This window comes from Crocodylus siamensis, chromosome 7, assembly GCF_052110815.1.
Source record: "Crocodylus siamensis isolate JL-2025a chromosome 7, ASM5211081v1, whole genome shotgun sequence".
In the NCBI taxonomy this organism is placed as follows: domain Eukaryota; kingdom Metazoa; phylum Chordata; order Crocodylia; family Crocodylidae; genus Crocodylus; species Crocodylus siamensis.
Window position 1 is genome coordinate 10635904 of NC_143401.1, and position 27885 is coordinate 10663788.

The 27885-nt window shown below is 45.7% G+C and overlaps 1 protein-coding gene across 1 annotated transcript; it reads right to left on the reverse strand.

Moving 5' to 3' along the window:
- Positions 1–414: 414 nt before the first annotated feature.
- Positions 415–27639, reverse strand: MECR (mitochondrial trans-2-enoyl-CoA reductase). The gene is made up of 10 exons (XM_090057630.1): positions 27484–27639; positions 19331–19428; positions 18906–19037; positions 13078–13221; positions 12419–12521; positions 10416–10518; positions 8222–8295; positions 7598–7658; positions 6386–6458; positions 415–4766 (listed from the first exon to the last, which is right to left on the reverse strand). The coding sequence occupies exons 1-10, from the start codon at positions 27603–27605 to the stop codon at positions 4603–4605; spliced, it is 1074 nt and encodes a 357-aa protein (XP_089913756.1). The 5' UTR covers positions 27606–27639; the 3' UTR covers positions 415–4602.
- Positions 27640–27885: the final 246 nt, after the last annotated feature.

Consider the following 27885-nt stretch of genomic DNA (forward strand, 5'->3'; position numbering starts at 1 on the left):
TCTTATCCCTGCACAAAATCATGGCCTCATTCAATTCAATGGTAAAACTCCCATATATATTCAGTAGAGTCAGAAGGACATTCACAGGTTTTTTGGGGTTTTTTTTTTCTCTCAAGACTTTCATTTTCCATTAACTTATAAATATACATGAAGCATCCCCCGCCCTGTAGGAATCAAAGCTCAAACTTCTTTAAAAAGGGGAAAATACCATCTACTTTAGGTGTAAAATGGAATTTCACACCTTGAAATTTAACTGCAGAAATTAGCATTAGAAATATTTTCTTAGGAAAAATGTGTCGTCTGCTGTGCTCGTAGAAAACCAAGCACCACACTCCTGAGAATCTGAAATCATGATGAAGTCTAACCGACTGTTCTAGTCTAGCACCATTGTCTAAAATCAGGTCAAGCGGCAAATTTGACTTCTACATTTTTTCATTTTTATTTCAACATTTTTGAGTAGTGTCTTTAAAATACAAATTTAATTTTGAGTGCTTCCAACTCACGATTTTTGTTTTTGCAAGCATCACAATATTCACTGATTGAGATAATTTCAGCTCTCATCACAATAAATAAAAGTAATCCAAACCTACGATTGCATGAAAAGCTTGCAAACGTGACCCACTCCTCACAAAGTTTTCAAAATCAGAGCACACGCATCAACCCATGGTATTCTGAAATATTGTGATATTTTGGGAGAGACCCACCTCATTCTTTCTGAATGCTCAGGGATAGTAATACTCTCAAACAAGCCCTCTAAACAGTATGTTTGCACATCAGTAATAATTCTTCACCCTTCATCTAACTGATGGCTCAAAATCTTTTGCACTGAACTGTACAACTTTCTCCATGGCCTGCCATGGGAACTCTTAGCTCCAATTTACTGAAGGCTAGAGTATGACAACTTAATTAACTTGGCTTCCTCTCTCCCAGCAAAACATCCCATACAATGCAGGTCTGTGGTAAAAATAGAAATTGAACCCAGGAATCCTGACTTCTAGACTCTGGCTCTAGCCAGGTAGATAACATTGTCTTAGCAGATTATTTATGGCCTCACATCTCCTTACAGGAACACTGATATATTTGATCTGTATTTTGCAGTGATGGGACAATTCCCTTTGGTGTGGCAGTGGTGGGTAGCACTTGGTAAGTTTTTTTTCATTTCTGACTGGGTTTACTTTATCCCCCTCCCCATCCAGCCATTAAAGGGTATTGAGAAACTCTGCTTTGTGTTTAAAAGCAACTGCTTTGGTCCAACCACAGGTTTTTGTTTTTTTTATAGCTATCGGTACACTTCCACTGGGATCTAACCTCGTGAGGGTTTTTTTTGGATGGTTGATGGAGAAGGATGTACTGGTGCTGCGTTTCAAATGCACTTTTACCCTTCTCTTTCAGGCAGTGGCCTCTTTCTCATGATTTGCAACGGACAGCTTGTGACCTACTTTGCTTGCAGTGACTTCAGTTCTCCTGCCTTGGATAGCTTCTGATATTCTTGAGACCTCCTAGGATGCAAGCAGTTTAATACTTAGGCCTACAACCTGAGTACTTCAGCTGGGCTGCCACAGAAGTATTGTATAGTAGCTGCTGTGAGTTCCAGTAGCCTGGTTAGATAAGAGAAATATGCAGTGCTTGTAAAAGTGGTACAAATTGGCTTGTGGTCCTCATTCATTAAGGCTGAAAAGACCTGCATAGTGTAGCCACCTAAGGCTAATATGAATACAATCAAACTCCTTTCTTATGAGAGAGGAAGGTCAAAGATGAGCCCGGGCATTCAGGGTGTAATATTCACCTCCTTGAATAAGTGTTACTATCAGCCTATTTGGTCAGATTGGCTTAGCACTACATAGCAGTCCCTTGGGTACATGGGGTTTTTTTTGCTTATCCTTTAAAGTCTCAATGTAGATTGAATCCTGTCTAATTTTATTTAATATACACCAATCATTTGATTCAGAAGCAGCACTAGGGCATATAAAACTGTCACTTCTACTTGCATCACAGTCCAGCAAAAACTCATCCCTACTGGGAGCTCCAAACCATCAGCTGCATTGATAGTCAGGTTCTCACGACACTCTCACAACAGTAGCTAGGTGCTTCCCAACATTATGCACCCTGCTAAGACTGGATGCATAGCTCTTATCCTTCCAGGCAGATAGGACAAGGCTTGTGGAGTTTTTTAAATATAAAGAAAATAGGTGGTAGAGTTGGTGTTTGCAGTACATGAGAACTGCCATACTGGATTGGAGCTATGATTAATTTAGTCTAAGGTGATACTAGACAGAAATGGATGCTGTCATGTGGTCATTGCTACTAAAAAACAAGGTGATGTCAAAGTAGCAGATCCTTGCCAAGGACTTGTATTGCTTCAGTTTGCGGGGACGGTAGCACACAGAGAGAGGGCACCAAATATGTATATTGGCATCTCCTCTTCTAGTTTGGCTGGAAATGCTATGGCCCAATGAGAAGTGCTAGACACCCAGCTACATAGCAAGGGAGGTGGCTGTATTTGAAGAACAAGCAATATTTTCCACTTCATATCACATTCCAAAATCTGAGGTCTAATGGAAAGGAAAACACAGAGAAGTTTAAGACACAAGCTTATGGCATTTTAAAGTTAGCTTTGTCCACATCTGATAGTAGCTGCCCTTGGCTGCCACTTAGCCATGTTCGTCTTAGCTGACCATGCTACTTTAATGTTTGTATCGTGTGAATAATCTGTGGTGAAACCCTGCAAAGACAGAAGGAAATAAATGCTTCTAGAGAAATCCCATGCAACTGTAAACCAATCTGAAGTACAATGATTGTGACTGACTGAAGAGCAGCTGCATACACAAAGAAACTCTCTCTCATCACTGGCAAATAAACTGGGTAAAAACCTAGATAACTATAAATATCCCAGGCAGAACACAGGATAAAATTAGAGAATTTATTCTCCTTAACACTTCAACAATTTTTGCCCTAGGTCAACACATTTATAATGATGATCTTCCCTCTAATTGCCCTGACTAGAGGGGTGCACCGATAAAGACTTTTTTAGGCCAATACTAATTATTAACAAACCATATTGGCCAATGCCAATCTGATAGCCTACATGCAGCCCAGCAGCTTGGGGAGTAGTGCTTGGCCAGTAAGTCTGGAGGGGGGAGGAGGAAGGGGCACAGGGGAGGGCCAGATGGAGTCCCCCATGGTAAGGGAGGGAGTGGGCAGGGGCAGGCGCTGCTCAGCTGGAGCAAAGCACAGGAAAGAGCTGTAGGAAGTTTGTCCAGGGGACATGGGGGGGGGGGCGGGGGGGGGGGGCAGTTCCCTGCTGCTGTAGATTTGGGGCCAGGGGCTGCGCTGGCCTCTTCTCCACAGGAAGCAAAGGGGGAAGGAGCAGGGGCTGGTCTCAGAGCAGGTGGGAGCAGTGGCAGTGCTGGTTAGGGGTGACGATGGCCACCCCGAAATTCCCTGTAACCACCCCTCCTAGCACTGGCACTGCCCACCCTGACTGCAGCCCCAGCTCAGCCCCCTTGCCAAGAAGAGGCCAGCACAGCTGCTGGCCCCACAGTGGCAGCTTGCCCTCACCTTGTGTACAAATCTAGGGGGGCACATGCTTCCCCTGGGGGTGCATGCAGCAGTGGGAAGCCACCCCCACCTATGCCTTCCAGACAAGCTGCCCCCATCTTGTACCCTGCTCCGGCTGGTCAGTGCCTGCCCCACTCATTCCCTCACCATGGGGGCCTCACTCTGCCCCCTACCCTTTCCCCACCACAGACTTACCAGCAGGAGGTTGCTTTCTAAGCTGCTTGGCTGTATTCCTGGCCATGTGCATACATGCAACATTATCGGTGACATTACTGGCCAACACAAGCTGATTGCCAATATTATTAATTTTCCTTTTATCAGTGCTGATTTGCTATGGACTGGTATATCAGTGCACCTCTAGTCCTGACTTTACTAGCAAATTATAGATGAAGTCCCCCTGCTAAATAAAGTATATGATGATGGCATGGGGGTTTGACCCAGGTCAGTTTTTCATTTCTGGAAGTATCTTCAGGTGAACTAGCCATGGAGAAAGGAAGAGGCTCCCTCACCAATGGCATGGTCTAGGAAGGTCAACTTTATACTAAAGGCTGCATTAGCAATTTGCTGGGAGCCCTGTTGCTTTCCAGAGTAGGTAAAGATGCACAACCAGTAAAACCTGCTCCTATTTGTCTCCTTCCTGACTGACGAATTTCAGTAAGCAATAATCCAGGAGTGGATTGGTTTTCCCTTCACATTTTTAGGATTCCTGGGGTTGCCCCTTAGAAACTACTGACTTTATTTCAATGAAACTAATTTCAGCCGAGGAAACAACAACATTCAGCTCCAAAAGCAGATAATTTGCTCCCAAGAGTTACGTTCAAGGCGCACATATAGTTTCCGAGTGGGTTGTTGTACTCTTCAAGTGAACTCAACTGACAAAATTTTAGAGAGTCTTCCTCTTCAGGAGACAAGATCACTGATGGCAGCATCCTTGAAACCAGCTGGGAGCCAGTTATAGGGTCTCTGATATGACCAGAACTGACTATGATTCAGCCCCCTCTTAAAAATCCTCTGGAAACAAAGATGATATTCCATTGCTGAAGATCACATAACAAGTATCTGTTTAGCTGAGATGAATGGCTTCATGGAAGCCTCTATGGCTATTTGGTAGTCCTTCAGTGGAATCTCTGTGCAGGCTGGAGCACTGAGCTGCCCTTTACGAATGAGATCACACAAAGTCTGAATCATTCCAGTCAGTCTGTCCTTGTCTGTAAAGGAAAGACAACAGAAAGAACGCTAAATCCTGCTCCTTCCAGAGCTCACCCACAGCACCATCCTTAGCAGTAGAATCAATAGCCTGGAAGCAATTTAAAGCTCTGGCAGGCTGAGGTGGACCAACTGGTTTGTTCCTCCAGTAACTCCTTCCACACGTGTAGCATTCATTTGTTTTTGAAATACCTGCATCTTGTTTATACAGGTCAGCAAGATGTGGAAGCCTTCACAAGACTGGGGAGTTTTGTCAAATTGGATACCTGATTTGTATTGATGTGAGGGTAAGGAGTCCTCGAGTTCCTCTAGCTGCTTGGTGTTATACTACAGGTGGGCAGCTGGCAACTTCTTTGCTGGGCTGCCTTGTTCACTACACTAAACATTACTTTCTATTCAGCTGTGTGGCCCATGTTACTGGGTCAGAAACCCCCTAGAAGAGGCTACTTTTAATTTAGGGCAATATCTACCCCATCTCAAAGCAGAAAGAGCAGTATCCTCCACTCCCAAAACAAGTTAGATGCCAAATGCCTGGCTTTTTTCTAAACTCCAACACATGCTAAGCAGCTGGGGCCTGATCCCTCTCAACTATTTAAGCCCAATACTGCAGGTCATCAGGTTTCTTGACCAAAGGCAGATGATTCAGTACAAAGACCTGATTCTCTGCATTATGTGGAAAGGCACAGAAGGGAAATACAGCTCATGTTCTACTGGTTCAAAAAGAACTTTTCCAGGTCAATATTTGTAACCAGTCACCACCCACTTACTCCATTTGGTGGCTAGAAATCCAAGTACACATTTACCTACTCTTCACATGAAACAACTAAGAACAGTTTTGCATGTATTCCCCATGAAAGCATTTGCTAGAGTGAACTGGCTATTCTACAGTCCAATCTGGCTTTGTGCTCATAGTCCATTTTTTAAGAACTTGGATACATGAGAAGCATGAACTTGTTCAAGGCAGACAGAGTGAGAAATGCTGAGTGCTCCCCTCTGTCTGACTACTACATCTCCAGGTTCTCTTGGCTTCTTCACACATGTAGGTAGGATTGATGCTTATCTTGTATCTTTGGTAGGATCTGGGAAAACTGGTAAATGCTTGTGTACTGCTCGAAGGCAAGTGCCTGGTGTGGCAGGAGGAAGTTCTGAGACCAAGGGACGACAAAGTTAATAAAACTGTATAAAGTCTTCAGTGCAGCATGAGCAAAGATATTGGCCCAACTCAAATCTAGTTTCAACTGATGACTTCCCACTGACTCCAATAAGCTGTTACGCCCAGTCTGAATGTGGCCCAGTGAGGGGTGCATAACCTACCAGATTATTACCTGCTAATGTGAGTGTAGCAGAATGTAACATGCAGCATGAGACATGAATGGAAAAAGATGCTTTCTGGCCTTTTAAGCCACAGGTGTCTCCACCTCGGCCCACGAGCCAGCCTGGTTATGTTCCAGCTAGCCTCATGCTGATAGGATGCCTGCCAGAACTCGTCCAAGGTAACAGGACTTCTACCAAGTGATTTGTGAAAGCTTGTTTAGGCAGTACTGACACAATACCCATGGGCTAGTGACTAGTTGTGTTCTTCAGCATGCATCCCCACAGGCTGATGGGATTTTCAACTTACTATGGGCTTGGTCTTTCTTCCATTGGGTCATCCAAAACCCACGTAGCTTCAGATCCTTGAAGATTAATGCACTCTGTAGAGACAAGGTGAGATATAATTCTGAGGGGCAGGGACAGGGAGGGAGGGGGAAGAAAACAGTTTACAACAGATGTAGTTTAACATTATATTTCTGCTATGCTTGCACCAGGGTAGAGACTGCCCTCAAGCAGTTACTGAGACATTTTTTACCTGCCATTGAACCTTTGATAGCCACCGTCCTACTGCCATGAAAGTCTGCAATAGGGCTGTTCTGCAATTCTGCATTCCTGCCACTCACTGACTGTTGCTGTTAGAGCCTGAGTGAGCCCGAAGTTCAGGAAACTCAGATTTCTACTTTTACATGATGCTGGACAGTAAACAGGAGCCACAAGTTTTGGATTCTTGCCAGAGGCAATTCCTTCAGGTCACAAGTAATAATTCCTATCTAGCCATGCCCCTGCTGTTCCAGGCTCTCTGGGAGCAAATGGATTTAACACTACATTTAAAAATTCATATTAAAACTGCATTAGCACCAGGTCCTTCTGAGAGTCCTGAGAAGACAAAGACCTGTGGCTATGAGAGTGCTGAGAAGATGCAGAATTGAGGACTAGGAGGGTGAAAGGTAAGTGTCTCACCAGAGTCAAACTTCAGGCCAGCAAAAGCACCAGCATTGGAGCAATCTGCCGTTCACATGCTGCTCTGACGTGTGACAGAGTGAAAGTGATTTGTGTGAGGATCTGCATGACACTTGCTGAAGTGATAACTTTTAATGTTTGGGGTTTCATGCCACAGCAAATTGCTCCTTATGTACTGGCAAGAGTAGGATAGACATCTGCCCAAACCCCAGGAACCAGAAACAGACAAGAGCTGGCTCATTCTTCTAATGTTCCCAGCTGGCTAAGAGACCCTGTATCTTCATTTAAAGAACAGACAGGCTGTGTCTGAGACTTGGCCTGAAGGAAGTCTAAAGCACAGTCTCCTCCTGTCATAATAGCAGCAGTGCTGCTCAGTGGGAAATAAAAAGGATATAGGGAGATAGAGAGCACTGAATAGTTGTGGGATGCACAGTGCTTGGACCTGCAGGGTATCTGGAGATTACAGGCAGTATGTCTTATGCATGAAAGTCTCAACACTATAGTGCAAGTGTTATGTGACATCAGTGTAAGACATGCCACAAACATCACATGCACTTACCACAGGGGCAGTCACAGGTTGTTTTGCCATTCCACCATATGTAACCATGGTCCCTTTATGCCTGCAAGCAAAATCAGGCATCACATTTTTAATGATCTTTCCTACTACACGCATTTAATATGCCTGGCGCTCATTTCAACAAATCTAAATCTTTAGAGATACAGATAGGGATCATCCCTACCACCTGGGACTCTTTCAAATACATTTCTGCTGGCTTGCATTCTAACCTCTTCCTCCTCCTTACAAAGCTGACATTTGCAGCTGGTGGTACGAGGTCCTATGCTCTCCCCCAGCTCACTAATACAATGACAGATCCCAATAGGATTCTGTCTAGTCTTGAAAGGACATGCCTTTCAACTCTTAACAGTCTTCAGAAATAGTAGTTTGCATCATCAGGAAAGAAGCTTTCCTAGATTTGCAAGGAGCTCTTCAATTTCTAAGCTTCCAAGGATCACCCTTCAGTTTCTGAAAAGAGTGACTAAGGTAAGGTAATTAGATGCAGCTACCTCCACTCCCACTGGTCCTAGTGAACTCTGGAACAAGCCAGTGCTTGAAACGGGCCTTCTTTTTAATACCAAATATAAAGTCACCGCTCAAACAGAGGCAGCAAACAGCTGAACTTACTGTAAAAGGCGCAACATCTCAGTAGCACTTTTCCCTCCAACACAGTTCAGAGCCAGCCGGGGCTTTGGGACTTTCTAAAAAGAATCAGATGAAAGACAAGGCAAAAACTCAACTCCCCCTTCCCCAGTCAGATTTCTCTCCATCCAGAAATATTTAAAAAGGCTCCTCAAGATTCCCTTCTCATGGGGTGGAGACTCTGACTATAGAGCAAGGCAAGTTCCAAAAAGGCTGCTCTATTCAAGGGTAGCTCAGGCCTGTAGCTGAAGCAGATTTATGTTTCTAGCACTGCAACAGCAATGAAGACCAGCTCCAAAACAACTGGGGCAACCTGACAAGTCAGAAAGGGGCACAAGTGAAACACCTCATGGGTTCATCAGTAGAAGGTCCTGTCAAACCAACCTGGTGGCCTTTTACGATCAGATCACCAGATCATTAGATGCAGGGGTAGCAGTGGATATAATCTTCCTGGACTTCCGGAAGGCTTTTGACAGTGTCTCTCACCCAGTTCTCATTAAGAAACTGGGGGGCTGTGGTGTAGACACCCACACAGTCAAATGGGTCGCCAACTGGCTGGAGGGCCACACCCAGAGGGTGGTAGCGGATGGGTCCTTCTCAACCTGGAAGGACGTGGGCAGTGGGGTTCAACATCTTCATCAGTGATTTGGACGAGGGGGTAAAAAGCACCCTGTTCAAATTTGCTGATGACACTAAGATGTGGGGGGACATGGACACACTGGAAGGATGCAACAGGCTACAATCAGACCTCGACAGGTTACAAGGGTGGGCGGACGAGAATAGGATGGGTTTCAACACAGAGAAGTGCAAGGTGATGCACCTTGGGAGGAACAACCAGCACCATACCTACAGGTTGGGGAACTCCCCTCTTATCAGCATGGAGGCGGAAAGGGATCTGGGGGTCATCACTGACTCCAAGATGAACATGGGCCGGCAGTGTGGAGAGGCAGTAAGGAAGGCCAACCGCACCTTGACATGTATCCACAGATGCATCTCGAGCAGGTCCAAGGAGGTGATCCTCCCCCTCTATGCGGCACTGGTCAGGCCACAGCTGGAGTATTGCGTCCAGTTCTGGGTGCTGGACTTCAAGAGGGATGTTGACAGCATGGAGAGGGTCCAGAGGAGGGCCACTCGTATGATCAGGGGACAACAGGGCAGGCCCTATGAGGACAGGCTGTGGGACCTGAACCTGTTCAGCCTCCACAAGAGAAGGCTGAGGGGGCATCTTGTGGCCTGTTATGAACTAGTCAGGGGGGATCAGCAGGCATTGGGGAAGTCACTGTTTCCCCGAGCACCGCCAGGAGTGACCAGGAATAACGGTCACAAGCTGGCAGAGGGTAGATTTAGGTTAGATATCAGGAGGCGCTACTTCACAGTCAGGGCGGCTAGGGTCTGGAACCAGCTTCCAAGAGAAGTGCTGCTGGCTCCTACCCTGGGGGTCTTTAAGAGGAGGTTAGATGAACATCTTGCTGGGGTCATTTGACCCCAGTACTCTCTCCTGCCATGGCGGGGGGTCGGACTAGATGATCTGCTCAGGTCCCTTCCGACCCTACAAACTATGAAACTATGAAACCTCCCTAGAAGAGGAGGTGGTGCCTATATGTTAAGCAGTGGAGCATTTCAAATCAGAGAATGTGGATATGAGACTTATATGCAAAGTCCTATTTAGTTTCTTCCTGCCATTGTCCCTGTAGTACATCTACTGGCACCACATTGGTGTCAGCATTGGCACTTCCATTGCAGTCATCTCACTTCAAAGATACAGACACATCACAAGAGTCCAAAAACAGATAAGCAATTCAAGGCATGGAAAGACTCGGGATGAACAGAGGCTGAAGAGCGGGGCTGTTCAGTTTGAAAAGGAGACAAATAAGAAGGATCTGACAAGTCAAAAAATACCAAAAGGTGCAGAGGTGGCCAGGCACTCCAAGTTACCATCCTGCCCAAAGAAGAACAAGGGGGCACTCAACAAAACTGACAGGCAACTTTCAAAGGGATCAAAAGAAACACCTTATTTTACACCGATGGAACTCATGGTCAGAGAATATCACTAAGGTCAAAAGCCTAGCAGGTGACAGTCTGCCCACCAAAGATGTCCCCACATTGGCTCTGGGTAATAGGAATTACTCTCGTCTCCCTACTGTAATTCTTCTTGCTGAAGAGACCAGCAGTAAGGTACCTTAAATAATTCTTTCATCTCTGGCTTTCTCAGCATCTCTTCTGTGATGACGTAGTCCGCACCAAGTGCCGTCAGTCTATCTACCAGTTTTTGGAGGTCAGGTCTGAGCAAAGGAGAAACAGAATAAGCTAGACAGAAAGCCCTGGCCTCCATTCCCCACAAGCTCAGATGTGCACAGTTCTGCAGGGCCCTTTGATTTAGCTGATCTCAGTTTTCTGTATTATAAGTTATAGCTAAACTTTAACTCGGGTATCAACCTTTTTTGGTCAGGGTACCCCTGGCAGCTGGTTGACTGTGGGGGTGGGGAAGGGGGATGCGTGGCAGCGAAACCAGAAGTGCTGCCAGTTTCTCCACGCTGCTGGAAGGCCCCACAGGGTACATGGCAAAGTACCCCCAGGGGTATGCGTACCCCTGGTTGAAAACCCCAACTATTTCCCACCACGGGATGAGCAAACAGGGCTCAGTCCATATCAAGGCAAGGTGTCCCCCTACAAGACCCAAACATGTTTGGTAGTGCAAGCTCTTTTGAGGGATTTTTTTCTCTTCTCCTCTCATCCTGTTTTGAACCATGTTGCTTCTGCCCTCTCCTAACATCCCTTCAATAAGTTCTCTCACCTTCTGTATCAGCTATGAGCTTGATACAAACCCTCAGCACTCCTGGCCTAGACTGTTCACTCTGTCCAAACTTCCCACTCTGCCCAAACCTCCCTGCACCTCTGGCCTCCAGCAGCCTCCTGGAGAAATGTTCTTGATATCTCCACCCTCATTCTGTTCCTTATTTTATTTCATGCTGTCCCTTATGCTCAGTGTAGTCTTTCACTTCTCTCCTGTCAACAGCCACCCTTTCTAACCATGTTCTTCTGCAAAATTTCTGGCATTGGTCTCAGACAATGGCTCAAGTTGCTCTTAAGCAAGAGATGCTATTTCCCGGATACTCCCCCACAGCCTCCCAGTGCTACCGAACGGGGTCCTACTGAGCAGACAAGGAGCTGGTTACCAGTCACAGAGCAGGAGTTGCTCACCACCAGCATCAGCTGCTGTTGCTGCACTAACCTGCGATAGATCCTACCTTCTGATGAGAAGCAGAGAGACCAAGCAGCTCTGTGAGAGGAGCAAACATATCAAGCAGACCTTGAAGGGGAGCAGATACAGAAGACACCAGACAACAGCTTTTCCTTGCCATCCAGTCTCTCACTTCCATTCTACTTCAAGGGTTAGTGCAGGGGATCTCTAGCAGACCCTGGGAACTGGCTAGTCTTTCAGAGTTAAAAATCCCTTGGAAGCTGCCAGTGTCAGAATTAAGATACAGTCTGTTTCCACCTGCATTTTAACAGCTCATCTTCAAAAAGGGAGAGATTTGATGCTATTTGCTAATTGTTTGACAGGCAGCAGCATTCAGGGAGGAAGGGGGAGATCAATTTTGAAAGGAAGCCACTGTTGGATTCAGCTACCTGAACAGAGCTCCCTGCCTATCCACACAAAAATGCTACCTTTCCACCATCAGGAGGCACTGACAAGGTTTACAATACAGGTTCTTGGCCTAAACAGGCAACAGGTAGAACAAGGATGAGATAAAAGCAGGTGCAGGTCAAGGGTGATGATCCTGCTCAAACACAGAAGAAGCATTTCCTTCCCACCTCCTTCTACAGTCTAGTCTTAGTAGGTGTGGGGGTACCCTAGTGAAGGTTTGTACCAAAGCAATTACAATGAAACTTCTGAGGCAGAAGGGTAAGCAGACACTTTAAATCAACCAGCTGGATCTACCCTTACTAAGCTATCACACAGCACTGTAGGTCCAGCTTCCTCTTGTGATCAGAAGAAATGACACAGTAGAAAAGATACAGTAGAAAACAGGAGAGAAGAAAGGGGGACTTGGTTTTTAAACAGGGCAACTAAACAATTCAGGATACAGAAAAAGTAAAGAAATTGTCAGATTAGGACAATGTTAAACAAATGACCCAGTTTTAACAAGGTCTATAAATCAGCACACATTACACACTCACCTGTCTCTGATAACATTGATTGTTTTGATCCCCATGGCTCCTGCGATCTGGATGACAGCCTGTCCTACACCACTGTTGGCTGCATTCTGGATAACAGACTCACCTGTGATGAAGTACAGAAGCTCAGATCACCTTAGGCCACCATTTCCAGAGCTGTGTGCTTAAGGTTATATGACAATAATCATAACGACCTGGCCTTGTAGTCAGAGTCATTCATTCAAGGATCTTAAAGTGCTTTGCAAACACTAGCTTAACATCAACTCAAAAGCCCTGCCAGTCAGGGACTGCATCTTCATGCAGTGTCTGTACAGGGTCCTGGTCTATAACCAGGGTTTCTGGTTATCATCACAGTAGACATTACAAGCATCTCCTCAAATTATCAGCTAGGAAAGCAGGTACAGAGACATGACCAACAGTGATAGAGCCAGAAATAGTATCCAGAGTCCAAACTCCCACACCCCTACTTTAAATATTCAGTGGTCAGATTTTCCATACATGGGAAATCAGACTTTTATTGGTATATTCTGTACATAGCTATACAGTGAACTGCACAAATCCATTTCTTCTAAGCTGTTTAAGGTTAATATTCTCAGAGTATAAAAGTCAGCCATACATTGAGAGACATAGTATGGCATACATGGTACAGCTTTACCACATACCGGGCCCCAAGGTCTCAAAATCACACAGCATCCGATAGGCTGTGCAGGGGTTGACACTCAGAGTGGCAGCACAGAGCACAGGGATGTCACCTGGGAGCTTCACCAACTTTTCCTCCTTGAACACTGCATCTGTTCGCCATGTTCCTGGTTTAAAAGACAAGTTTGATATAAGCTATGAGAACAGTTAGAAAGATGGACGTAAACTGAGCAAGTAATGGATGGACTAAAATGCTCAGGATGGGGTTTTCCCCCCACAAGATTTGTGCATTGCTAATGCGTGTTCCCTAGACTATTACACATCATGTCCGGTGAGCGCTGGAGAAGGTACAGCTCTGCTGCTGCAGCCACTGGCTGGGTCAGCAAATTCACTCCTACTTAGTTATCTGCCCATTTCAGCTACATTTTAATTTATCCTAGAAACCCATGTTTGCACAAAAAGCTCAGGAAGAAGAAAAAGACAACTATTATCCTTCCTAATGCCAAAGGATAAAAGCTGCCTTAAAACAGAACACACCACAGTTAAGATTGTTAGCTAGGAGCAATGTAACTACCTATTATTCACAAAAATCCAAGCCCATAAAAGCAAAGAAAATTAAGGATATAAAGCCTTAAACTGATCACTTTATCAAGTGCAATGTTCTAGTTCAGTAAAGCGAAGGTGCATTTTTCATCTTGGCACCACAAACTTAACTCCTACCAAAAATAGATACCATGCTTTTTCCAATAATGTCAACATCCCCCCCATCACCACCATCACCCTTTTGGGAGACTAACATTCTGCAGGCATGAGTTAATGACAGCTGCAGTCCCAAGTACAAATTTGCATGCAGAGGTACTGTATTGTCTCGCATAACACCCCTCCCCCCAGTCCAAAACCAATTGCTGGAAATTTCAGTGAGCAACGTGTGTGAGAAATAGGGTAAGACACATTTCTGCCAGCATGGGCAAAGGTGAAAGAAAATTTTGTACACAACCCACAACAACGAACAGGCACTGCTCCCTTGCTGCTGCTGCTGCTACTCAGTTCCTTACTACAAGGAAAGATCTTTTTTTCTTCATTCTGCCTTTCAAAAACAAGGGGTGTATTATGCTCCAGGACATGCGGTAAAATTACCATATTTTCTTAAATATTTCAAGCCACAAGTGTTAGGCTTTCCTCTGATATCACTTGCAAGGGAGAGCACTAGTTTGAACTTCCTCTATAACGGCACCTAGAATATTTAAACACTGAAGTAACGTCCTACAATATCCTTCCCCCACGAAAGAGTCCATGGACTGAAATGATGGCAGTGTTGCCATTATATGCACATTTCTTCAGACTACAGAAGATCAGAGATCGGATCTGGGGGACAGCTTAAATACCTTAGGAGCTCAAGTTGCATTCTCAAAGCGTTTTTGAAAATGCCACCCCACTGTCTGTATTATGTGGTTAATCCGAGACTTCCAAGGTCCCCAGCTGGATGCTACTTTGCTTTTGGATGCAACAGGATACATAACGTGATTGTAGTTATGTGGCTTCCTTCACTGGTTTTTGGAAATCTTTGTGATGTGTGCTATCCTTTGCCTACCATCGACTCGATCAGCAGCTTCATGACTGATATATAACTCTGCTTCTGCTCCATCACTGGAAGAATGTTTCGGCACAGCTGACTTGCACAGGTAACTTTGATACAGCATCTGGTTTGAAGGGTTTTCCTCTGGATGGACAGAGGTAAAAGGAGTTTGTACAACCTCACAGAAGGACACATCTTGAAAATCTAGGGCTGGACCAAGGACTTCCATGATTTCCGGGTCTTTTACACCAAGGGCGCTGACAGAAGTGATATTTGCTGTGTGATTAGCCCCTTGAAAGCGCTCTACAACCATGCTCTGACAGAAGTGCATGGCTGCAGAATGCTTTAAAAGTGCCTGATCATGTGACAAATTAATCCTCATTTAATGAGGGTTCAGATAAAGGTGCTCCAAAGTGGAGCTATGGGGAAAATCCATAGATTGTGAGAAAAACCCATCCTGAGCATGTTGGTCCATTAGCTACTTGCTCAGTTTACCTCCATCTTTCTAAACTCTTCTCATAGCTATTAACTTCTGTTTGTCGCTGCCCGGGGAGGGGGGGATGGTCTGATGCAGCCCAGCTGTGCCGCCAGTGCTGTTGTCAGGATGGGATGGGGAGAAGGGGGATGGGGAGCTCCATTCTGGGGTTTGCCCAACATGCAATGGAAGGGGGAGGTGAACAAATTGGAGCCCCCCCACAGGTGGAGGCTCCAATCCACCTGCCCCCCCTTGCCCCTTTCAGTGAAGCTTCCTAAGTTACAGCTGGGAGTTGCACATCTCTCTGTGCCCTAACTGACTACGCCAACTCTTAAGGCAAGATTCAAGATGCCCTTATGACAATGACATAATCCAGAGTGCATAAAGATTTTTTGGTCCAGATTAGCAGTGAATGGCTGTGGAGCAGTTTGAGGCTTTCAGGTAGAACCAGCATACCATTTTAAAACCTGCTAGAAGTTGTTCTACTAATGAAGCCAAATCCAATTACTTCAACCCTGCCCTTCTATGACTCTGTTCTTGCAGAAAGAACTATGGTTTGCAGCATCTCTGCATCAGGAAGATTATTCTGTGTCAGAGGTGCTCAACCTCCAGCCCGCAGGCCAGATCCAGCCCGCAAAGCCATGTCATCCTGCCCGTGGAGCTCCCCAAGGGTCCAGCAATTTGGCAGCAGGGGCAACGGCAGCATTAACTGCTGCTTCCCTGCTACTAAATTTCCAGACCTTTTGGGAGGCCCAGGAGTCAGATAATGTGGCCCTGTGCACCAGACTGGGCTGGCATATGGTGGGATTCAGGTGGATAAAAACTGTGACGTCACAGCTATGTCACTGTGATGATGCGCTCCCTCGGTATAGTGCATCACTACAACGATGCAGCAGCTAAAAATAACTGTCACGCGGATGGCACAGCGTAGGCTGTTAGTATACTTCCAAAAGGAATTCCTAAATGACTGTGCAGTAATAATGGCGCCACAGGGGCACATGTAGATGTGCCCACAGTGAAGCAACAGTAGGCATACGAAACAGGAAAATGCATTGTGAAGCTGTTCCCTTTTACTCTTCAGGGAATTTTTCAACATCCAGACAGCCAGAAATGGGCTACTTTGGGAAAGTCAGTTTCCTAGTGATTTAGAGACTGGAGCCCCTACACTGATACCTGAATTCACCCCATATTCATTTGTGCCAAAAAGTACTTTTATTTCCCATTGTATCCTTTGTGACTGAGCCCCCTTTGATTCTTAACTGGAAGCCCTCACTGATACCACTTTCCTGATGGTGTAGAAGACAGACTTTAAATAAAATAGGTGCTGAATCTGTTATCAGAACAAATGGGATTGGAAATGTTGACAGAAAACTTCAAGGGGCCCAAATAATACTGTACAGAAAAAAATGTCACTTGAAAGCTGTTAAACATATAACCCAAGATATGTATTCAAATTTATAAATTTAACTCTAAGATTATTTAAACCCTGTTCTTCATGCCTCAGGCCTTTAAACAGGTACAAACCAGAAATGTTATGCACAAATAAAATACTGCCCTGCTGCTGCCCCTTGCCCGCCGTGGCCCTCCCCGTCCAGCTGGAGCAGGCCCCCAGTTGCCATGGCTACGGGGCCAGGGATTCAGGTCTGCAACCTCCTGCCCCCTGCAGCAGTGCCCGAGCCCCAGCTGCTGCCTGCGGGAGGTGGCAGCTGCTGTGGCCCAAGCACGGAGCCCAGCTCCCCCTCCCCTGGAGGTGGCTTAGCTGGAGCAGAGCTCCTTGCCGCTGCACGCACTCCCAGGGGACAGGGGGGCATGTGCCCCCCAGAACTGTGTGGGGTGGGTACAGGCTGGCTGTTTTAGGCTTGGGCTCCCTGCCCTGTTGCATTCCCCCCAGGGCCTCCACAGCCCGGTGGGCATGGCAGGGCAGAGCAGGGCTGCGTGGGGAAGCTCCTTGCTGCCACAAGCCCCATACCATGGTAGCAAAGCGCCCCCAGCCTGCCTGGCTGTAGTGGGGGTGGTGGCACAGAGTTGCATCCCTCGCTGCTGCTGGGCAGGCAGGGGGTGCTTTGCTAGGGTGGCATGGGGCTCACAGTGGCGGCAATGAGCTTCCCCACCCAGCCCTGCTCTGCCCTGCCATGTTGGGTCCCAGGTGTTGGGTTGCGGAGGACATTAGGGCAGGATGCCTGAGCCTGCAGTGGGCAGCCCACACTATGCACAGATCTGGGGGGTATGTGCCCCCTCTGTGCCCCTGGGAGTGCGTGCAGTGGCAAGGAGCCAGCCTCCTGCCACCCCTGGGACAAGCCACCCATGGCCCTGACCCACCAGGGCCCTGCAACCACACATTGCAACCCGGAGCCCAAAGCCCCACACACTGCCCAGCTGGGTAGCATCCCACCCCAGTCCTGCCTAACTCCCTCCCTCCCTCCCTATGGGGCCTCAATTCCCCCCACTCCCCAACTTACCTGCTGGAGCTGCTCTCCAGGCTGCCTGGTGGTCATGTGCGTGTACATGTACATGGCACCCCCTGCCTGATCATCCTCCCCCTGCTCCCCCAGCCCCTTGCAGGCTGGAACTCTGCCAGCCTGCAGAGAGCTCTTTGCAAAAGAGAAAAATCTATTTCTCTGTTAAAATGAAAAACCCACATTTTTCTCAGGTAAAAGAGAAAATCTATATTTTTTTCTGCTTCCCATGGGAAATGGAAAACCCAGATCCCTGGTTATAAGCACGTGTTATAGTTTCAAACATCAGAACAGTTTCAGGCAGCATAAAAACAGATACAAAATTAAGAGTGTCTTGTGCAACTCCACTGGCTATGCAGATGCTTCTCATTTGAGATGATATAACCTATGATATTTGCAATTAGCCTAATATGGTACTAAATGGATTCCAACCACTGCTTCCCTCGCCTGGAACATTTTCTAATGGAGATTTTTAAAAAAATTACATTCTATTAGATGTAATTGCCCTAACCAGGCGGTGCACATGACTAAGGGTGTACCAAGCTAATACTGTACATCAGAGCCACAATTATGCTACAGAGCACAGTATTTCCTCCAAGTTTAAAATCCCACAACCTGATGATTAGCTCACAAGACAAGACATATAGGTAAAAACAGAACACAAGAGACATTTGTGGTTAGGGAAGCATACTAGGTACTCAGGAGATCTGGGTTCAATTCCCAGCTACGCTATAAGTTTCCTGTGTGACCTCAGTCAAATAGCTGCAGTGGAAGTTGGAGGGGGTAAAGCACCTCTGGAAACTCACTCGCTTACTGAGGATGAATTAACTCGTGACCGGACGCGATTAGATAAAGCATGGGAACATCCAGAGTGACTTTCGGGGACGGTACAAACAAAGACCCTCTTGCAGTTAAGGTTTTGTGAAGTATGTTATTTAGCAATGAGAGAGGTTTGTTAGAGTGAAAAGGTCAGTGGGATGAATGCAGATACAATTGTTACGATTTTATCTCACACATTTGGGCAATATTACAATTCAGCGATACAAAGCAAAAATCTTGGGGTCTACTCCCAGTTGGATGGGAGACTCACTACAATACTATGGGTAGGCTGGAATCTTTCCTCCCTCAATTTTCTCCTGAAAATCTATAAACGAGAGACCTATCTACTTCCTATGATTATTTATAATGCGCTTTGGGATCTGCAGGGGAAAGAGGCCATGGGAAAGTCACAGGGAAGATCCTCAGCTTGCATGAACCACAACCGCTTCACTGAAGTCAATGGAGCTAGGATTACTCAACACCAGCTCAAGATAAGCCTCCAAATATATTCATGTACAAACTCACCAAGTCCTGCATCTCCTGGGATTACCCAATCACCAGGCCTCAAAGAAGTCACATGACTGCCAACTTCTATTACTTCTCCAACACCTTCATTTCCTCCTACTGCAGGCAAGTCAGACAGAAGGGCATAAGTCCCTGGAAGAGAAGCCAAATCATGGTAAACATATTACATCAAAAGGCATAACGAACAACAGGCATCTCCTAACTTCTGTTCTGTATGAGCTCAGACCTACACCACAGCAACACTGGGAAGCAGGCCTAAACCTTTCACAAAAACCTACAGGGAACGTCATTAAAATTCTTACAGTCTGTTTGCGTAATTGCTCATTTGACAGCATGTTGCTAGTCAGCAGGAATTCCACACGCAGGAATGGAAGCAAAGCCAACTTTTTGCTTATAAACTCTGAAATCACAGAAACCATAGTTACCTTGGATCATGTTGATGTCTGATGGATTGATGGGGGCGGCTAGCATTTTAACGTGGACCTCAGAACCACCTAGTTCTCCAAGCTCTAGGTCCTTTAACCTAAAGAGAGAAAGACTAATATTAATTAACTTGAACGTGTACAGCAAATGCTTTCTGCAGAAGCTGCATCCAAAACCAAAACACTGCCTGCATGGACCTTACACTTAAATTACAAGGGGCCCAGCATTATGTAGAACTGATTTCTCATATACTTCTACCCTAATATACTCCCAGTCTACTCAGCAACTCACCCTGCCCTGCTCCATTTTGGAGAAAGCAGAGTTGAACTACGAATTCCCTTTCCAGTGCAATGATGGCACCAATGCTCTGCTACTTCCTGAATATCTGCTACTACAGTCAATGACATACAAGCACAATGACTTGTTCCTCACTGAATAAGGTGACTGTATGTTCCAGTTTAGTCGTGACAGTCCCAGATTTTAGAGGCTGGTCGCAGCTGGCTGTTGAGAATTATAATGGGTGTCTCAGAAACACAGAGGCACAGGCTGCAGTCTGTCAGGCCCCAGTCTGTCCAGGAGTTGGAGCAGTGCAGAGCACCTTGCAGGCAGGCATGCGGCCTTGGTCCTGCTGACTTTTGAGTGTGCTGGAAAGAGGGGCGGGGGAGCAGGGCAGTGTCCTGGATTCCCTGGATGATATCCTGGATTTCTATGTGATCAGCCTATCACTGAACGACTAGCACTTGTGCCAATACCCCAGCAAAAAGAATACAGCAGTTCACACTGCCCAGAGCTTGTGCTGCCAAATACCTGAATTTTTATTTCTTTTTTAAAAGAAAAAAGGAAACTGCAAACTTTGGCCTTAACTACACAGGAATGATTTTCAGTATTTATCTAATGGAAACTTAAACCAGGATGATTTCACTAGAACAATCCTGGAATAAGAGCAGGCGTGTCCAATTATCCAATTTAGTTTGCTGAGTACAAGAGCTAAAAAGAGCTCTTTCATTCTATAATTAATGACCACATGGAAGGTTACACTGGTATAACTGGTAAAACTTTTCCATAAACTCAGAGTCAGCAGCCAAAAAATTGTGTATTATGGGGAACCCAGCAGCTTTAGACCTCTATACTCCATAGTTCTGTACAAGTATGGTGTAAAAAGATGACACCAGTGGAGGTGCAAGACAGGTTAGACATACACGGGAAAGCTATTTCAGACAGCAGGAGCAGTAAAGATAACTCTTCTGCCACCAGTTTTGACATTGCAGCAATAACAGCAGTCCTGTGCTTGGTTAGAGGAAGGAGATGGGTAAGCTGGAGTGTGGCCAGAAAGCATTCTAATAATTACAGCAATTATTAACTACATGTGAACAGACTTGAGAAGCTGTGGCTCTGAAGAAGATGGCAATAAGAAGCTTGCACTTGGCTGCCAGTTTTAAGAGCATGGTTATTTAGCTGTGATTACATCCTGTTTGGTGCATATCATTAGGAACTATATAAACATATTTTTTTCCTGTGCTGGCTAAATGTCCCCCCCCCCACCATAAGTTGCATGGCTGATTTCTACATAAATCTCAGGTTTGAATTAAACAGCACAATGTACTTGTCAGAAGGCTTTTAACACTTCAGAATTTGCATGCTGAAGACCTTAAGCTGCGATGAAATTCTAAGGAGGTCACAACTGAAACTGCATGAATGTGCAGGCCTTTTGTCAGTGGTAGCCTGGGCTCCAACACAACCAAGTTTAAACTGATGCTTGCAAACACTGAATCAATGGGACTTAGATATGTGCTTAAAAGCTTTGCTGAATTGGGGCCACTGTCCTTCAGCTTTGAAGCCATTTCACCACATGCCAAAGCAATTAAACAGTGGGCCAAATCCACCTTTGGTGCAACTCCCTGAACATCAAGGAGGATTGTGTATAAATTCTGCAATGCGCAGCAGGCTCTACAGAACAGGGCTGCATTAGAACAGACTTTGGTCCCTGAAGGCAAAGGCCAGGATTTTTAAAGCTACGCAAGCTCAGGAGACAAATACAGTAGACTCCTCTCTAGCTTTTGCTGCTATTCCTCCATTACCTTGGCTCAAGCTTGTCTGAGAGGCACAGGCTGAAAGGCTCAAGGATTTACCTGAAAAAGATGAGTATTTTATATCTCTCATTGGGCATCAGATATGCAACAGTTTAGCTCAACACTATGCTGACCCAGACGTCCCAAATAAGAATGATGTAACCTGCTGAGCATCTTGCTCCTTTACAGTGTTGTCATTTTTGGATTTTTAAATCAGACGGACAAACTTGTAAGTAAAGCTGGAGTTAGGAAGGGGACGCTCCAGGTTGGAAGATGCTGCTGCTCAGAATTGAAGAGCTGTGTAAGGAAGCCTTGCACAGCCATCAGTCACAAGGAAGGCCATCATTCCCAGAGTGACACCATGATTATATTAATGCACAAACTAAGACATTTACTTGAGGATTGCAATTCTGCAATACCTAGCAGCGGAGCAGGGACAGCCTTGAATTTCCTGGCTTTTACTGGTTTCAGCTAGACCTGTATGCTTGTCCTTGCAAAGGGAGTTTTAGACAAGGTGGCTGGAAGGTTACATTAAGAGTGTTCTCTGTATGTTTAATGCCTCTATAAAGTGAGCACAAGCAGTTGTTGTGGAGCATGCTGCCTAGAATTACTGGAATTAAGTTTGGTTTGGTATGGAGCTATTTCAAGAGAATTGTGAAGGTTTCTCCATGGAAACTATAATGACTTTATTCACAGCTTTAAGATCCCAATGGTTTAAATCAACAAATCATGGACACAATCGCTCATTTAAAGCCATTACTGTCAATGGGAATGTGTGTGTGCACGGTAAGTACACATATCAAAGTCCTTATAGATGGAGTAGCTGGAGTTTTGTGCAGCACGGTGCTAAACTCAGAGGGGGTTTTATTGCTCGACTCTGCTGGGAATTCTCTCGCATCTGTTTGGAGCTAATCGGTACACAGTAGCTACCACCCATGTGGCTGTTATGGCACAGTCCCTACAGGAGTGTGCAGCACAGCTTCTACATGATACAGTTTCCCTTGCTAGAGGAAAACAGTTCCAGTTTCCTCAACCTCCTGCAGCTGCTCGAGTTTCCTTTTCCTCATTACATAGAGATGCTAAATGATCTTTCCAGGGAAGGGCTTTTTGTACTTGTGATCAGTCTTCCCTCGAGCACCCAAAACTCTCACTGAAGTCAATGGGAGTCCTGAGACCTTCCATTTACACAGGCATATTTAATTCAGTAAGGACCCTGGGGGGAATGGGTTCATGGCACAGAGCAGCAGTTCACTTTTACCTGACTATTTCTGCAGTGCTTTAGATTAAGTATAATGCTTTTCCAACAGAAAAAGCAGCCAGCTTTTTATGCCCCTTTGCTGCTTTTTAAAGACAAATATTTTGATTGTTCAATTTCAAGTTCCTTTGGGCAGTGATCTACACCATAGATGAAAGGCCTGCAATCAAAAGCCATACATATATTTTTAAATCTAGTATTAAAAAACAACAACAACAAAAAAGCCCTAAGTATGGGGAAGGGAGGGGAAGAGAGGGAGAACACCCCCTCTATAACTTTCCAAAATGTACTGGTGCCCTGGCTGAGAATCACTGTTGTGCTTTCTTAGCTCACCTAATGCGGGCAGGAACCCACCCCTCCATCAGATAAAACTAATGTGGTGGCAATGGTGCAGCAGCCTAGAGTAAAATCCACAAAACAGCATTTCTCAGCTGGCTGTCTCGCCAGGCTGCTGCATTGCTGCCATGTGAAATTACTCCATATACCTGTTTCCAGAAGGCATAGGCAGAGCTAGACCCAGAAGTGGCCATAGCAGAAGAAGCCACTACTGCCTGCATTAGGTTTATCACATAGGCCCAGGGCTGTCCACCTTCTGCAGGGCTGGGCATGATGCTGACATGTGGTTCCTGGGCTGCGTGCTGTGTAGGCAGCACACTACAGGGGTGGTTCCCCAAACTCCTGGGTAGGACTAGTGGCACATGGATTCCTGATCCACAGCAGTGGAGCAGAGGATTGTCAGTGCACCAGTTGGACAGCCCTCAGACAGGCTTATTGGCTTGGCTTCAACTCCACACATGCCTCCTGGAAACAATGGTACATGGAGCCATTTCATCTACACATGGCAGTGCCACAGCAATATTGAAAGGGCCTCATAGCACCCTGGTTGAGAAACATTACTTCAGAGATACCCAGCAGTATAGCTTCCTCCTGAGCTTTTCAAAGCACCACATACCTGTGGTTCACAATCAAGCATGATTAAGCTTCACAATCATGTACTTAAACCTCAAATTGACAGCAGATATTTCAAAGCAAGTATTTTACACCACGTCTAGAATCACTGTGAAGATAACCAGGTTGAAACATGCTTATAACTAACAAGGACCAGCACATCCCTATAGCTTAATTCCCCTACCACTTGCATGCCGGCAATGTTGGTCTGTCCACAGTTATCCGTCATAACACTTGGGGAAATCAGAACAATTCTGTCATACTATTTTTTGATGCTGGCACTGCAAGCAAAAAATTGTTGGTGCTTCTCCTCCCACAACACAGTGCAGCTATTCTGAGTTATAAGGATGGTTTATAGTTAGGGATGGTTCTGCCTCGAGGGGGAGGTGGCAGGGGGCTGGACCATATGACCTCCTGAGGTCCTTTTCAGTCCTACTTTTCTATGACAAACTGATCTGTTTACACACTGGCCCTAGATATGCAGTGAATCATCTTAAAACCAAGAGAAGAAAATCTTACCCAAGGCCTTTACCTAAAATTTGACAGCTGAACATGTTTTTGTAACTGATAATTCCCTTTAAAAAATGGTTTTTAAATGGAAATACTGTTGTAACTATTAGTGTGTGGGTATTAGCGGAGCACTGCTGGAATCTAATCATCCAACTTTGCTAAAACATGTCATGTCATCCCAATGAATAATGGTCACTAGCCTTAACTAATCAGGTAAATTGCATAAGAAAGCCATTGCTTCATCCACTAGATGCCGGTCAGGTATTTTACTGCTAATGTCATCCTTGCTTTTGCTTTAGGAGAAAAATGAACAGCGTTGTGACACTTAGAGAGATGTATGGGAGTCTGAAAAATGGAGCGTACAATCATCATTAGGCAAGATTCTCTCTCGTGTAAGGAACAGGGACAGAATGTCTTTAGCACAGCTCCAAGATAACCATCAGAAATCTTCTCCTTTTGTCTTTGGACAACACAAAACTTGAGCACTCTCACCAACCATACTTTGACAGGTCAAACCAAACCTAATCTTTCATTCCTTACTCAGGTAAGTCTCCCAAGTACAGAGTGCAGGACCGGGCATGGAATTCTTAAGAATTACATCTTTATGGCTTTTGGGATGCTTAATACCTACAGCTGACCACGACTTCAGTTGCACTTGAGGGTACCCAGCAATTCACAGAAACCAGAAGTACTGTGATGTGATGTTGCATGCTTAAGTAGGAAAAATAGAGAGAGAAAGCGGTGTTTAAGATGCTGAATAAAAGCTTCCTTTATTTCTGAAATGTAGTTCTAAGCAATTACACTGGGACAGCAAATCCTCAAGATTCCTTGCTTTTAAAATTGCCATACTTTAATATATTTTACAGCATGTCCATGCTGAAATCTCTCTTCTTAAAGAACAACCTCCAACTTTGCAGTTTTAGACACCAAAAGCCTAAATACAATCCAGTAAGAAACTCACAGTAACATATTTATTTCACTATAGTTTGAGGGTTTGTAGTTTAAAAAATGTAGCAACTGGTTTGACATCTCCTTTCTTAGCCTTAGTTAAAAATGAGCCCAATCTAAAATTTCTTTTAAATGAAAGTGGGGGAGGGCGGGGGAGAGGGAATATGCGTCTTGGTGGTATGCTTATCAAGGTTGAATTACTACTTGGAGCTACTTTACACAAACACTTCCGGTCTAGATACCTGTAAGATATGAGCGTTAACCTCGTATGGAATCTAAGTGGGAAAAAACCCACAACTTTAATTTAAAATGTCATTCAAGGTATGCCAGCAGGAGTTTCATACTCTCAGAGCAAATAAAATGAGTCATTCGTCCTATACTTCAGTGGCAGAACTGCTCAGATTTTCTGGTTGCACAAAGAGAGGATGTGATCAGCAGTATGTCATGACAGAAGGCTGTTGCTTCCATTCCTGAATTTTTTGACATCTCTGTAAGCGGGTTGTCTAGCCTGCTGGTTTCTGTGGGTCGGTTTTGTTCCCCAAGGAGATACCAGCCAGTTCTCTCAAATAAAGCAGTCTTTAAATAGCAATCAAACAAACAAAAGCAAACCCTGCTGCCCTCTCCCAAGCACTGGAAAGGGAACCCCTTTGGGTCTGGTCCCAGCAAAGCAGCTTTGTTCCTCCCTGAAGCAAACTTGTCCTGTTCACAACATGGCTCCCTTTGCAAACTTTTCCATCACAGTTTGCTACCTTTCTGCTCTTTTTAGGAGTTTTAATCTGTCAGTGGAACACACCATCATCGTTCAAATACCTCACAGCCAGGCTTCTTCAACAAGGCCGACTGTTCCCTCTTCAACAAGACCAGACTGCCCTGTACACCTTCCTTCAACAAAAAGAATGAAGAGCTTGCAAAGGGAGCCAATACACACCCTGATGCTTGGGTATTAAATGTCTGGATGAAATATGTTGGACCTGCATCAGTTTCTCAGTTTGCTCAACCCCATTTACGATAAAAAGAAACCAAAAAAACCCACACAAACAGCCCAGATACCGGATGCCTTCACATGGTATTCTATTCTCTTACGGACCAAAACATAAAAGTTAGAAGTGAAAATCCTCAGGGAGGAACAAACTCCAAGATAAGGCAATAATATGGCTGGGCAACTGGATTAGACTACAAATACATCCAGGTTTATAATTCCAACTGATCCAGTAGCACAGTACTACCTAGTCAGCTAAAGATATAACAAGAATCAACAGCAAAGCTATGGTTACAACCCTTTGCCATCAAGCAACAAAGAACACTTAACTGGGAGAAATAAAGAATCCTCTTGCCAAGTGTGAAAAGTCTAAGAATTATTAAAATGAACTGGATGAACCACTGGTGCCAGGGCCTACCTACTCAGCTATGTACAACTCCGTGATTGTGCAGACTTCAAAGGACACTGTCAACTTGAAAAATCATATCTATCAGAAAATGTGTCATACAAGTTATAAGCACCACCCAGACTGCTGAAAGGCAAAGTTAACATAGATTTCTCTCTGAGTGTTTATTTTATGCTGTCAACAGCACTTTGTGTACAGTCTGTTTTGCCCATACAGCCCAACAATTTTTCCGCTGCTGAGCCATACAAACAGAATTTTCTCTGCCTTTATTACACTTGGACAAACAGTTGTCTGGGAATACAGGGGACAGGATTCGATGGCTCAGGAGCACCTTCTAATTTTACACTCCCATTTCTCTTACAAGCCTGATAAAACCATTTCAAGAAAGTTGCATCAACACTGCTGTATCACAAACTGTATTTTTTTTTTTTAACTGAGCCCTGAAGGGCACACTGTCAACCTGAATCCCTTTTCTATTCAATAGCTGCGAGCCGGTGGTAAGCCCATAATACAGGAAGAAAAAAGAAGTTGAGTGAAGACCAAGGTCACAGGAGTTAGGAGGCATCAACTTTTAGCCCCTAGATTTAGTGCCTCTCACATTCCTGAGGGAAATCATGTCAAATGTGCAGAAATCTGACCATGCAGATGCTGGTCTCAGTGACACTGGACTCTGCCCCCTGGGTGGAGCCAGCACGGCTACCCCACACCTACCACCACACAGCAAGGATGGGCTCGAACCCCGCTCGTGCCCCCGGGCTCCCCACCCTCACACGTGCGCCCATCTCTCCTCTCCGACGCCAGAACTGCCTCGGTAGCACCGGACGGAGCAGGGCAACCGGGGAGGGGGCGTGCATGCCCGGCAACTTCACGCTCCCGCTGACCTGGGCGGGAAGCAGCGGGAAAGGCTCCAGCATTATCTCCCCCCGCCTGGCCGCGCAGAGGAGCCGGAGACCCGCTGCCCCCTGCTAGGGGCTCTCTCGCCCGGGACACAACCAGCCCATCCCCAAACGGCGGGGCCCAGGCAGCCCGCAGCCCCTTACTGCAACACGTCGGCCGGCTCCCCGTGCCGCTCGTACACCAGCGCGCGGGGCCGGGCCGGGGCCGGGGCCGGGGGCCGGAATAGGGACCCAGCCCCGCGCAACAGCCCTGCCCCCAGCCGCATCCCACCGCTGTCGCACAGCAGTAACGCCAGCAGCAGCCCGTCGGCGGCAATGTACGTCACCGCGCCAAACCCCGCCCACCGCCCGGGTTAGCCCTGCCCACTGCTTATAAAGGCGGCGACCTGCAGCCTCACGCAGGTGTTCGCGGTCGGTTCTTCGGTCGCTCGAGCCTCGCGCGTACCAGTGTTGCGTTATTGTTAGAGTTGTTCCTTAAGGAATTTTTTTTTTTTTAAAGCTGTTCTAATATTATGAAGGTCTTAATTTGTCTGTCTGTCCATAATG